This window comes from Notolepis coatsorum, assembly GCF_963971535.1.
Source record: "Notolepis coatsorum genome assembly, chromosome: 15".
Taxonomy (NCBI): Eukaryota; Metazoa; Chordata; class Actinopteri; order Aulopiformes; family Paralepididae; genus Notolepis; species Notolepis coatsorum.
The window spans coordinates 92,091,078-92,105,996 of NC_140179.1; the positions used below are offsets into that span (position 1 = coordinate 92,091,078).

The following is a 14,919-nucleotide window of genomic DNA, read 5'->3' on the forward strand; positions in this document are numbered from 1 at the left end:
TTTGATCCTGGTCGCGCCGGGGCACGGCTGTGTGGTTCCCGGCCCTGATTCGGCTCTTGGTGGCCCCGCCTTGGCCTGTTCCGTGGTCACTGCGGGCCCGCTCTCAGGCACGCGGAACTCTGTTCTGCCTCCTGTTCTGGGGCAGCCCCTAATGGCTTGGCTGCTGAAAGGGTGAATCTGGTGGGGATGCGTCTTAACTCTTCTGTGGTTAACGCCATCCGGAACGCGTGCGCTCCGTCCACTACCGCGGCTTACGCAGGGAAGTGGCGTATGGTTCGAGAATGGTGTGAGGTTGGGGGCTTGGACCCGGTGTCATGCCCCCTGGACTCGGTTCTGTCCTTCTCCAGTCTATCCTGGATGGGCAGTCGGCCTCGACACTGAAGGTATATGCCGCAGCTCTATCTTCTTGTCATGTGGGCTTTGAGGGCAGAACGCCGTTCTTGCTTGGCGCACGGCGTCTCAAGCCTGTGGAACGTTCTCTGTCTCCGAGTCGGGACCTCCAACTGTTCTGGAAAGGCTGTTGGGGGCCACGTTTGAGCCTCTTGAGCAGGCGCCATTGTATCGTCTGTCTTACGACCGCGTTCCTTTTTTGGGCCATCACCTCCGCTAAATGCGTGGGTGAGCCATGTGCTCTCTCGGTGCGGTCGGAGTACCTGTCTATGAGGCGCTGTCCAAGCAGCAGTGGTGTGGCGGCCTCTGCTGCCCTGTTAGGGGGGGGCCTCGGTCCTTTCGTTAGAACCACTCATGGACATGACTGGGGGTTCTGTCTCCCAGGCGGTCCTGAGGTCCGGGACCTCTCCTGCATCCGGCCATCAGGTGGGCTAGCAGGGGTGTGTGGGTGTGGACCGCGGGGTGCTGTGTCACATGTGGTCCCGCTTGCGCTGTGCGTTCGGGGGTGCCTGGTTCCCCCTTTTTTGCACTTTGGTTGGAGTCGACTGCCTCCCCCCCTTCGTTAGGATGGGCGGGTGGACGGGACTCCCCTCCTCCCTGGCAGGGGCTTACGGGCCCTCAGGGGGTGCATTTGACGTGGCTACACGTCCGCTCTGCCCTTTATCTCAGTAGGCAGAGCGAGACGCGATAGCCAGATGATATATAACGAAAGGTTATCCTATAACGTAGTTATATGAATACTGGCTGAGCGTCTCGCTCTTCAGCGCCCTGAGGTCCCTTGGATGTTTTCCGCGTATGGAATTCGAACTTGGAAGGGTGAGGCGTGACCACTTCCGGCGTAATATAGAGGCACGCATGGGAGTGGCGTGGTCATGTGCAAGTGGGTGCATTTGTTTTGTTTCCCGTGCACACTAGGTGCTAGGAGATAATGCTATATCTCAGTAGGCAGAGCGAGACGCTCAGCCAGTATTCATATAACTAGGTTATAGGATAACCTTTCGTTACCAGTTTTGGGTTAATCAGAGTTGTTTTTCACAGATTGCATAACGTGTGTGTGTGTGGCGTTAGGCGCGGCACGAATAAACAATTTTTCAGCCAGCTTTTGTATCGTGCATAAGAACACAAATACTCTCGATAATCTAGCGTTTATTTGAAAACGATTCATAAATCAGCCGGAAAATGACAATGTGTTTTGTGTATTCCAGTAAATGGCTATTTTCGCGAAATTTCTCTGAAATTACTAGAACTCTCCGAAACTATACTAGTATTCAAAACGGTATAAAACGGAAATGTACTGATGAAAAAACAATCCGTTTCGTACATGTTTACTGCAAGCAAGTCATTGATAAGCGACGGGTGTATTAGACACATAATTTAAGATATAGTTTATGCGTTCGCAAATGTGCTCGTCCTCCCATTGATTAACGTGGTGGCATCTAGGGCTGCATGATTTTGGGAAATAAATTGCGATTTTTCTGACAGATATTGTGATTGCGATTAAATTTGAGATTATAATTTTTTTCTTTTTTAAGCAGCCCCACAGAGGTTTATTGTAAAATGCGGCTTGCATCTGGCCTACGAGGTGGATCTTTTCGGGACACCGAGCCTGAAAATTTCTCTTTTTACCTGGGAATCGATACCGGTACCCAACGGTACCTTTTTTTCTGTACTTTACTCTCCCTCTCTGAAGTCTAAACTTCACAACACACAATCTAAAACCCCTTACCTCCCTCTCCCAAACCAATCTTGTATCTCAATGGGACTTCCTGGTTAAATAAAAAAAAGTATAAATTTTTTTTTTTTTAAAGAATTAGGTATTTTTTTATTTTTTTGCGATTTGATAATTGCATCATTCCAAATCGCGATTTCGATTTAAAATCGATTAATCCGTCAGCCCTAGTGGCATCCAAGCGATAAATCGTCATATCCGGCTGGCAACCAATGTGTTAAAAGCCATTTTATAAAAGTGAGTCTTGAGCTGGGACTTAAAAGTGGAGACGGAGGAAGCTGTTCTGATATCCAAAAGGAAGGCTGTTCCAAAGTCTAGGCGCCACGACCGAGAATGATCACCCCTCGTTTTTAGTCTAGACTCTGGAACAGCCAACATTGCCAAAGAAGATGATCCGAGTGTGTGAGAAGTTTGATATGTTAAAAGGTCAATGATATATTCGGGAGCAATGCCAGCCAGTGCTTTAAAAGTAATAAGTCAACATTTCTTATTCACTCTAAATTCAATTGGAAGCCAGTGGGCTGTCCCCGACTAAGGATTTGGATGGTCGACTATTATTGGCCAAAATATGCTGTTAGTCGACTATTGGTCGACAAAAAATAAAATTATATATATAAAAGAAAATCATTTTTTTTAATCATTCCATTTGGGCTGTGGGGGTGCTTAATGTCTGAAGGAGTCGACTGAAGGCTTCTTGTCCTCTGCAAACGCATGCAATTGGTCCACTGATGGATACATCTTGATATTTGTCTAGTCTAGTGTGTTCATTAGATGGGTGAAATCCTCTTTCAGTGCCTGTTTTCGTAGGCAGTTAGCCTCTGGTATGCATGCCATTAGCGTTAGCCACACTTCTAGGCCTCTTTTCTTTTGGAAAGAATGATACAAATATATATATTATAATTTTTTTTTCTTCTTTTTTTGTATTCGACTAAGAGGTCGGCTAGTCGTCTACGGCTCCTTTCGACCGATTAGTCGACTAATAGGGGTCAGCCCTAGAAGCCAGTGTACGTCGCTAGAACTGGGGTCATATGGGCCCTTCTATTGGTCCTAGTCAATAGCCTGGCTGCTGCATTCTGCACCACCTGGAGACGGGACATGGATCTTCGACTGAGAAATATATAAATGGAATTACAATAATCCAGGCGTGATGAAACAAAAGCTTGAATAATCTTTTCTGCATCCTGAAATTATATCATGCATCTGATTTTTTTTTTATATTTCTTAGATGGTAGGTAGAAACAAGTCTGGATTACTTTTGAAATGTGATGATTGAGATTCAGATCTGAATCCAAAAGTACTCCCAAGATTCCGAGCAGTGATTTTCACATTATGTGCAAGAGGGCCAAGGTTTAAACAAATTTCCTGAGCGATCTGTGATTTTCCACAAAAAAATATCAGGATTAAGTTGCAAGAAGTTTTGAGCCATCCAGCATTGAACATCAGTTAGGCAGTGATGATCTTGAATAACTCTGCCAAGAGGTATAAATAGAAATAGCATATACATAGAAAATAAAATGGGTCCGACTCGATAGATCCTTGAGGAACACTGCATGTTAATATAGCCAACGAGGAAACCGAATGACCTATTCAACAAATAAGACAAGAACCATTCCAGTGAAATCCCAGAAATGCAGACCCAGTGTTTTAGTCTGTCGATGAGGGTTGAGTGGTCAACCGTGTCAAACACTGCACTAAGATCAAGAAGAACTAAAATGGATGTTTCACCAGAGTCTGCATTCAGCAATAGATCATTAATTACCTTTATACAACGGCATGCAAATTTCTCGATTCTGATTGGCTGAAACAGTCCATTTACACGTCTTTATTGGGAACAATCCACGGTCCTGGGCTCAGGACCCGCCCACAACCGAATCACATATCACTCCGCCGGCTGCCCAGCTCACTCCGGGAGAAAGCAAGATGACAAAATGGATATGTTGATAGCGCCATAACGACTAAATATGAAGCGATTCTGTCACGGCGAATGTGTTAGTCCTTTAAACAATGTTGGATGATGTAATTGTTGGTTCATGAGTCAATAAAGAACAAAAGAAAAATCGCGAATTTTTTTTCAATTTCTTTTTCCTTGCCTCTGACTTCAGCGATGGCTCTAGTCTCCACCCACCCCCACACACACACACACACACACACTCCTGTCTGCAACAGCGGGGGAAAGTCAGACTGAGAGGAGCAGCTGAGTGCTGCGCTGTTTTAAGTGAGCATGGTCTATTGAATTGATTGATTGCTAATTTTATTACTGTATGCCTGGTTTCCAACTTGTTAAGTTTAGGCTAAAAAAATAAATAAAAAAATAGGGCGAAGAAAACTTTTTTTTCCTATAGGGCAAAGAAAACGTTTTAATTTGTTTTACCTACTTTCTATAGAAGCATCTAAGAATGAAGTTCTATAGAAAGTAGGTCTGCATCCCCTTAACAATTGTGTGTATTGAGCCGTACTGTATTGTACCCATTCTGCATCTGGTAATAAAATGTTCAATCAATCATTCCAATAATACACAGTTGGATGTGTTAGTTGGTTGGATGCCTTAGTTGAAAGGCAGTTGGATGTGTTAGTTTGCCAATAACACACAGTTGGATGTGTTAGTTGGTTGGATGCACTTCAAGCTGCTTCCACATGGAGGCAACTTCTCTCAATCATTCCAATAATACACAGTTGGATGTGTTAGTTGGTTGGATGCACTTAAAGCTGCTTCCACATGGAGGCAAATTGTCTTTTTTGTAGTTGTGGGAACTACTTTTTCTGGCGGATGGTTTTTTCAATAAATCTTCGATTAATGTGTGTTTATTGTATAGCAATAAGGTTGGATGAATCTGGCAGTTGTATAAAAGCTTTACACCACTTGCAGTCGTGATTTGTGAACAATAAACCATGCCTAGGGGGGTCTAACAACCCTTGGCTGCGCCTCGGGCCTAACGACCACCCCTAGGCATGGTTTATTGTTCACAAACCACTCCTGCGCGTGATGTAATGCTTAATTAAAAGGGCAGACTGTGCTGTGACAAGCCCGAAAACCCGACTGGAAATTTTCAAACAAACTAATGCTAAATCCCAATTTACCAACAGTGCTAGCTTTGAAGAGGCACTCCACCAAAAAACAATGCAGATTTATTTTGCACATTATCTCACACACACACAATCAAAAAATTCTAAACAGTTTAGAACACATGAATTTAGTTGAACAGTTATTGAGTGAGTGAGTTTAAATATGGCCACCACATTGGGACATTGAATCCTTGTGTCGTGTTAATTACAGCTCAATGAAATTATAAGGTAGCAGTCCCTATAAGACAAGGAATTGCTATTTTTTCATCTACATCATTTCATGGATCTGTAATTAACACAAGGATTCAATGTCCCTGATGACATCACTGGTGGCCATATTACACTCAACAACTGAATGTGTGCAAAACTGTTTAGTTAAGTGTGTGAGATTATGTGCAAAATAAATCAGCATTGTTTTTTGGTGAAGTGCCCCTTTAGCTCATATAACTAGTTAGCTTTGTAACCATCATTACACATAATCGTATGACTAACTGAGGTTAGTTATGTAACTAGTTAGCTAGGTGAGTTCTGGTTAGTTATCTAGTTAAGTACCTTTCTTGGCTCTTGTCTTGTACTCCTGCCACTCTGTTTCAGCCTCAGGTGAGCTTCCGAAGAACTCTCCCACACACAGCAGCAGCTGCAAGCAGACAAGATCACAATGAGCTGGGAGCGACACACCTCGGTCAACGTTTTTAAAAGGAACATGTCGACATTATGGGAAATGCACTTACCGTCTTCTCCAGAGTCAGACAGAAGATAGATAGATTTGGTATCTATCTTCTTGTCTGACTCTGGAGAAGGCGGTAAGCGCATAATGTTGGCGTGTTCAACCTTGCTGTACTGTACGACTTGTTGATTGTTGTACTGCACTCTCTCTGCCTCTTTCTCTATTGCTATCTATCTCTCTCTCTCTATTGCTTCGCCTCTCACTCTCTTCTTCTCTCTATTGCTCTTGCTCGCTCTCTCTTTTAAATGTACTTACGTCAAACTGCCCGCTCTTCTTCTGAATGGTTCTGACTCGGTTGAACAGAGCATTCACCCGTCCTTCAACATCACCACACACCAGACTGGGAGACAGGAGACAGGGAGAGACATGCACTTAGAATTGGGATGTGTTGTCATCGCACGGTGGCGCGCCGCGCGAGTAGGAAAACGATAAACACTTTCAATCGAGGAAGAGTCTGAGCTTCTACTTTTTAGATACTTTGCTATCGAATGCATTAACTTGAGCTAAATAATGTATGAACTCGGCACAAAACATACTCACACTCTCACAGGTTGCTCTCCCATGCCTTATCTTTCTAGTCGTTACAAACTATCAGAGATGTGTGCTTATTTGGATTTTGCAGGTTGTGTCGCTTCTGTACGTCGGTCAAATTCGTCCCGTCAAATGAATTGTGGAACTATTCTTACAGATTCACGCATTAATAACCACAAGAACCGGACTTATCTTTGGATAAATAATCTCAATATATGATTTGAAATGCACCAAACGTTTTTATTCTTGTCTTTATCATAATTGTATTTAGACGACTATAACTGTTTGGGTAAATAAGCCAAATCAGGTTTCTACACGGGTGGCATTTGAAGGTGGACATACTGGTTGCCAGGTTGGCATACAAAACGCGGACAATGCGCTGGTAGGAAGTGATGACGTTTTCGCACGTTTGTCAATTAAAGGGCTCTGGTTTGTCTATTAGTGCTTCTCAACCTTTGGGTCAACAGCGACACTATTTGACGGGCAACCCCCCCCCCCCCCCCCCCCCACACTCCCAATGGGCATTTAATTTTCACCTCTCAGTTATGAATATCAAACAATGGGTATGGTAATATAATCTGCATATATATATATATATATATATATATATATATATATATATATATATATATATATATATATATATATATATATATATATATATATATAGCAACCTGGAAAATATGCCTATTATCCAGATGCAGGGACGTGCACAGGACTTTAGAGGGGCAGGTGCTCAAAGGCTGAAAAGGGCACTGGGCCTGTGCTATTTTTGGGGGGCCTTTTTGGGTGGGAGGGGCCTTTTTATGCTTTTGGGGGGGGGGGGTTTGGTGATCAAATATTGAATATTGAACTATAATAATCAGTGCAGGAGCTCACTTATCCTTGAAAGACACTTTTACCACTGACTTAAAAGGCCCATACATCTCCATAAATGTTCAGGGCGGAGGGAATAAGTGCTTACCCTACAGACCCCAAGTCTGTTAGGACAGCAGACTCGGTTGGCACTGCTCAAAACTTACCTCTTTAAAATAGCTTTTAAATTAATTATTATCTTTATTTCATTGTCTTATTTTTCTTTATTTCTATACATTTTACTTAAATATTTTATTATGTGTATCATTGTTTTATGTAGTTTCTTTTTCCATTTTATTTGTTCTTTTTTTAATGTCAACATATTATTTAAATTATTCAAATGGTACTCAAACATGTTCCGTTGTGATGTCACCAGTGTTGGGCAAGTTACTTTTAAAAAGTAACTAGTTACAGTTACTAGTTACTTCTTCCAAAAAGTTACTAAATTACTTACTCAGTTACAAATTATAAAAGTAACTAGTTACTTCAGAAAGTAACTATTGTGTTACTTTCAAGTACAATTTTTACATAAACAACATACACAAATCTAAACTATTTTAATGTTGCTGTGGGACAAAGTGAGACTAGCCTCCAATCAAATGTCATGTATGTAGATATTATAATTACTATGTTTATATAGTGGATCATACAAATACAAACACAATAGATGTTTTGGAACTTTTGATATGTATTGCCCCTCAACAGGCCACAACTGGGCAACATTAAATTATGCTTGTTAAGCACTATACCAAAAATAAATAACAACTATATACTGATTGATTGAACATTTTAATGAACAGATTGCAGAATGGGTACAGTACAGTACAGCCCAATACACACAATTGTTAAGGGGATGCAGACCAGAGAGACTTTCGTCTTGTTTACATCAGGGTCCCCCATTTTCAATTCATGACATTTATGACATACACAACATACAGATATAAGAATCTAATCTAATCATCTAAACTAATCTAATCGTGACATTTAAGACATGCATGACATACATATATATATCTGAGCACCTGAAGACTGTGCTATTAAACCAGGAAGTGCAGCACTGTTGATAAGGCTGTAGCCTCCACTACTGTAGTGCCCTGCGCTGCAACACAACTAACACTGTCTGTCGTTGACTGCTCGCTTGTGTTGTTTGTTGGATTAGTTTTGGATTATTTGGGCTCGCCAAACAAACTTTCAAAACGTACACAGAACCGCCGTATGTCGTTGACTGAGTCGCTTGTGTTGTCGCTGCGTGTCAGCCTCTGGATTATTTCGAACACCCGCCCACCTCTACCTCTGATTGGCTTACCATGACATTTTACTCAACCTCAGCCAATCGCGCACTGCCCACTAACCAAGGAAAAAAGTATTGCTTCTCAGCGCAGAGATCTGTCTGATCTGAAAAAAACAGCTTCAATCATAGTAACGCACAGCATTTTTTGGCAGTAACGGTAACAGCGTTATTAAGATTGGAAGAGTAATCCGTTTACTCGTTACTGAAAAATATTCCCATCACTGGATGTCACAGTATGATGTCATAATAGAACATTCTAGAACATTTGTGATGTCATAATAGAACATTCTAGAACATTTGTGATGTCACAGTATGATGTCATAATCAAACATTCTAGAACATTCGTGATGGGCACCGTATGATGTCATAATAGAACATTCTAGAACATTTGTGATGTCACAGTATGATGTCATAATCAAACATTCTAGAACATTTGTGTAGAGTATATATTCAACAATTCTCAGATCTCAGAGGACAAGTGAAGATCTCACTTGTTGTTCCTGGCTATTTGTCTGTAAGCTTGAATATATTCTGTAGATACAATTTAAAATCCCCACATGGAAAAGGAAACAATGTCCTGTACAATCCTTAATGAGCTGCGTCTGGAGGGAAGGCTCTGTGATGTGGTTATTAAAGTCAACAGCACTGAGTTGAATGCCCACAAGGCCCTCCTGTGTGACTGCAGCGACTATTTCAGGTAAGCTTGGTTCAGGTTAGCTTGTTCAGCTTAGCTTGTTTCAGGTTAGCTTGGTTCAGGTTAGCTTGGTTCAGCTTAGCTTGGTTTAGGTTAGCTTGGTTCAGGTTAGCTTGGTTCAGGTTAGCTTGGTTAAGCTTAGCTTGGTTCAGTTTAGCTTGGTTCAGGTTAGCTTGCTTCAGCTTAGCTTGGTTTAGGTTAGCTTGGTTCAGGTTAGCTTGGTTAGTAAACAGATACCATACTGTACTTTTTACTGTACACAGATAATATACAGTACTTCTACTGTAAACATATACTATACTGTACTTCTACTGTAAACAGATAATATACTGTATATATACTGTAAAAAGATAATATACTGTACTTCTACTGTAAAAAATATACTATACTGTACGTATACTGTAAAATATATATATATACTGTACTTCTACTGTAAACAGATAATAGACTGTACTTCTACTGTAAACAGATACTATACTGTACTTCTACTGTAAACATATACTATACTGCACTTCTACTGTAAACAGATACTATACTGTACTTCTAATGTAAACATATACAATGTACTTATACTGTAAACATATATTATACTGTACTTCTACTGTAAACATATAATATACTGTACTTATACTGTAAACATATACTATACTGCACTTCTACTGTAAAATATACTATACTGTACTTCTACTGTAAACATATACTATACTGCACTTCTACTGTAAACAGATACTATACTGTACTTCTAATGTAAACATATACAATGTACTTATACTGTAAACATATATTATACTGTACTTCTACTGTAAACATATAATATACTGTACTTATACTGTAAACATATACTATACTGCACTTCTACTGTAAAATATACTATACTGCACTTCTACTGTAAACAGATAATATACTGTACTTATACTGTAAAAATATACTATACTGCACTTCTACTGTAAACATATAATATACTGTACTTCTACTGTAAACAGTTCTTCCCCTCTCCAGTGCCCCTGTTCCTGCCCTGTCCCTTGCCCTGGCCCTGTCCTTTAGCCTTCCCTTAGCCTTCCCCTTAGCCAGCTCGCCTCTTAAAGGCACTGTGCCTATTTTTCCCAAGTTCTTGTTTTCCAGTATTTTGTGTTCTCCCTTAAAGGGACAGTGCCGCTTTTCTGTTGTATTCAATAAATGCCCAGTTCTTGGCTTACTCTCATACCTGTCTTGTGTTGTGCGATTGGGGTCGGTTACAAACCATAACAGTACGACCCGACCAGTCGACGACCCCAGCCAGCACAGACAGTGTATGTTGAGTTTGTCCTTTGTTAGCTCTAGCTTCCCCGCTAGCATGGCCCAATTTTTTGTTTGTTGCCTTGTCATGTCCCCTGCCCCCCTGTCTGTATTTTTGGGTCGCCCGGTGGCTCCCGTGGAGGGGGGAGTACTGTGAGGTTCGCCTCTTCCCTGGACCTTTAATTCCTGTTCCCTGGACCTTTGATTCCCTGTCTCCTCACCTCTCCAGCCCCCACCCGCGCGTTCGTTTACTCTCGTCTGCTCTTCAGCAGCCCACACCCTTGGACTACCTGTCATCAGGGACGTGCACAGGACTTTAGAGGGGCAGGTGCTCAAAGGCTGAAAAGGGCACTGGGCCTGTGCTATTTTTGGGGGGCCTTTTTGGGTGGGAGGGGCCTTTTTATGCTTTTGGGGGGGGTTTGGTGATCAAATATTGAATATTGAACTATAATAATCAGTGCAGGAGCTCACTTATCCTTGAAAGACACTTTTACCACTGACTTAAAAGGCCCATACATCTCCATAAATGTTCAGGGCGGAGGGAATAAGTGCTTACCCTACAGACCCCAAGTCTGTTAGGACAGCAGACTCGGTTGGCACTGCTCAAAACTTACCTCTTTAAAATAGCTTTTAAATGAATTATTATCTTTATTTCATTGTCTTATTTTTCTTTATTTCTATACATTTTACTTAAATATTTTATTATGTGTATCATTGTTTTATGTAGTTTCTTTTTCCATTTTATTTGTTCTTTTTTTAATGTCAACATATTATTTAAATTATTCAAATGGTACTCAAACATGTTCCGTTGTGATGTCACCAGTGTTGGGCAAGTTACTTTTAAAAAGTAACTAGTTACAGTTACTAGTTACTTCTTCCAAAAAGTTACTAAATTACTTACTCAGTTACAAATTATAAAAGTAACTAGTTACTTCAGAAAGTAACTATTGTGTTACTTTCAAGTAAATTTTTTACATAAACAACATACACAAATCTAAACTATTTTAATGTTGCTGTGGGACAAAGTGAGACTAGCCTCCAATCAAATGTCATGTATGTAGATATTATAATTACTATGTTTATATAGTGGATCATACAAATACAAACACAATAGATGTTTTGGAACTTTTGATATGTATTGCCCCTCAACAGGCCACAACTGGGCAACATTAAATTATGCTTGTTAAGCACTATACCAAAAATAAATAACAACTATATACTGATTGATTGAACATTTTAATGAACAGATTGCAGAATGGGTACAGTACAGTACAGCTCAATACACACAATTGTTAAGGGGATGCAGACCAGAGAGACTTTCGTCTTGTTTACATCAGGGTCCCCCATTTTCAATTCATGACATTTATGACATACACAACATACAGATATAAGAATCTAATCTAATCATCTAAACTAATCTAATCGTGACATTTAAGACATGCATGACATACATATATATATCTGAGCACCTGAAGACTGTGCTATTAAACCAGGAAGTGCAGCACTGTTGATAAGGCTGTAGCCTCCACTACTGTAGTGCCCTGCGCTGCAACACAACTAACACAAGAGTGAACAAAAAATGCTCATGGACCCGCGGTCTGTCGTTGACTGCTCGCTTGTGTTGTTTGTTGGATTAGTTTTGGATTATTTGGGCTTGCCAAACAAACTTTCAAAACGTACACAGAACCGCCGTATGTCGTTGACTGAGTCGCTTGTGTTGTCGCTGTGTGTCAGCCTCTGGATTATTTCGAACACCCGCCCACCTCTACCTCTGATTGGCTTACCATGACATTTTACTCAACCTCAGCCAATCGCGCACTGCCCACTAACCAAGGAAAAAAGTATTGCTTCTCAGCGCAGAGATCTGTCTGATCTGAAAAAAACAGCTTCAATCATAGTAACGCACAGCATTTTTTGGCAGTAACGGTAACAGCGTTATTAAGATTGGAAGAGTAATCCGTTTACTCGTTACTGAAAAATATTCCCATCACTGGATGTCACAGTATGATGTCATAATAGAACATTCTAGAACATTTGTGATGTCATAATAGAACATTCTAGAACATTTGTGATGTCACAGTATGATGTCATAATCAAACATTCTAGAACATTCGTGATGGGCACCGTATGATGTCATAATAGAACATTCTAGAACATTTGTGATGTCACAGTATGATGTCATAATCAAACATTCTAGAACATTTGTGTAGAGTATATATTCAACAATTCTCAGATCTCAGAGGACAAGTGAAGATCTCACTTGTTGTTCCTGGCTATTTGTCTGTAAGCTTGAATATATTCTGTAGATACAATTTAAAATCCCCACATGGAAAAGGAAACAATGTCCTGTACAATCCTTAATGAGCTGCGTCTGGAGGGAAGGCTCTGTGATGTGGTTTTTAAAGTCAACAGCACTGAGTTGAATGCCCACAAGGCCCTCCTGTGTGACTGCAGCGACTATTTCAGGTAAGCTTGGTTCAGGTTAGCTTGTTCAGCTTAGCTTGTTTCAGGTTAGCTTGGTTCAGGTTAGCTTGGTTCAGCTTAGCTTGGTTTAGGTTAGCTTGGTTCAGGTTAGCTTGGTTCAGGTTAGCTTGGTTAAGCTTAGCTTGGTTCAGTTTAGCTTGGTTCAGGTTAGCTTGCTTCAGCTTAGCTTGGTTTAGGTTAGCTTGGTTCAGGTTAGCTTGGTTAGTAAACAGATACCATACTGTACTTTTTACTGTACACAGATAATATACAGTACTTCTACTGTAAATATATACTATACTGTACTTCTACTGTAAACAGATAATATACTGTATATATACTGTAAAAAGATAATATACTGTACTTCTACTGTAAAAAATATACTATACTGTACGTATACTGTAAAAAAAATATATATACTGTACTTCTACTGTAAACAGATAATATACTGTACTTCTACTGTAAACAGATACTATACTGTACTTCTACTGTAAACATATACTATACTGCACTTCTACTGTAAACAGATACTATACTGTACTTCTAATGTAAACATATACAATGTACTTATACTGTAAACATATATTATACTGTACTTCTACTGTAAACATATAATATACTGTACTTATACTGTAAACATATACTATACTGCACTTCTACTGTAAAATATACTATACTGCACTTCTACTGTAAACAGATAATATACTGTACTTATACTGTAAAAATATACTATACTGCACTTCTACTGTAAACATATAATATACTGTACTTCTACTGTAAACAGTTCTTCCCCTCTCCAGTGCCCCTGTTCCTGCCCTGTCCCTTGCCCTGGCCCTGTCCTTTAGCCTTCCCTTAGCCTTCCCCTTAGCCAGCTCGCCTCTTAAAGGCACTGTGCCTATTTTTCCCAAGTTCTTGTTTTCCAGTATTTTGTGTTCTCCCTTAAAGGGACAGTGCCGCTTTTCTGTTGTATTCAATAAATGCCCAGTTCTTGGCTTACTCTCATACCTGTCTTGTGTTGTGCGATTGGGGTCGGTTACAAACCATAACAGTACGACCCGACCAGTCGACGACCCCAGCCAGCACAGACAGTGTATGTTGAGTTTGTCCTTTGTTAGCTCTAGCTTCCCCGCTAGCATGGCCCAATTTTTTGTTTGTTGCCTTGTCATGTCCCCTGCCCCCCTGTCTGTATTTTTGGGTCGCCCGGTGGCTCCCGTGGAGGGGGGAGTACTGTGAGGTTCGCCTCTTCCCTGGACCTTTAATTCCTGTTCCCTGGACCTTTGATTCCCTGTCTCCTCACCTCTCCAGCCCCCACCCGCGCGTTCGTTTACTCTCGTCTGCTCTTCAGCAGCCCACACACTTGGACTACCTGTCATCAGGGACGTGCACAGGACTTTAGAGGGGCAGGTGCTCAAAGGCTGAAAAGGGCACTGGGCCTGTGCTATTTTTGGGGGGCCTTTTTGGGTGGGAGGGGCCTTTTTATGCTTTTGGGGGGGGTTTGGTGATCAAATATTGAATATTGAACTATAATAATCAGTGCAGGAGCTCACTTATCCTTGAAAGACACTTTTACCACTGACTTAAAAGGCCCATACATCTCCATAAATGTTCAGGGCGGAGGGAATAAGTGCTTACCCTACAGACCCCAAGTCTGTTAGGACAGCAGACTCGGTTGGCACTGCTCAAAACTTACCTCTTTAAAATAGCTTTTAAATGAATTATTATCTTTATTTCATTGTCTTATTTTTCTTTATTTCTATACATTTTACTTAAATATTTTATTATGTGTATCATTGTTTTATGTAGTTTCTTTTTCCATTTTATTTGTTCTTTTTTTAATGTCAACATATTATTTAAATTATTCAAATGGTACTCAAACATGTTCCGTTGTGATGTCACCAGTG

General features: G+C 40.7%; 1 protein-coding gene across 1 annotated transcript in view; it reads right to left on the reverse strand.

The window, feature by feature from the left end:
- cwf19l1 (CWF19 like cell cycle control factor 1) overlaps positions 1-6,554 on the reverse strand; it is a 50,773-nt gene extending 44,219 nt beyond the window's left edge. Inside the window, exons 1-3 of the mRNA XM_084330465.1 lie at positions 6,450-6,554; positions 6,165-6,249; positions 5,735-5,819 (exon numbers count right to left, since the gene is read on the reverse strand). Of these exons, the coding sequence (XP_084186591.1) occupies positions 5,735-5,819; positions 6,165-6,249; positions 6,450-6,472 (193 nt within the window). The 5' untranslated portion in view covers positions 6,473-6,554. The remainder of the gene's footprint in view (positions 1-5,734; positions 5,820-6,164; positions 6,250-6,449) is intronic.
- Positions 6,555-14,919: the final 8,365 nt, after the last annotated feature.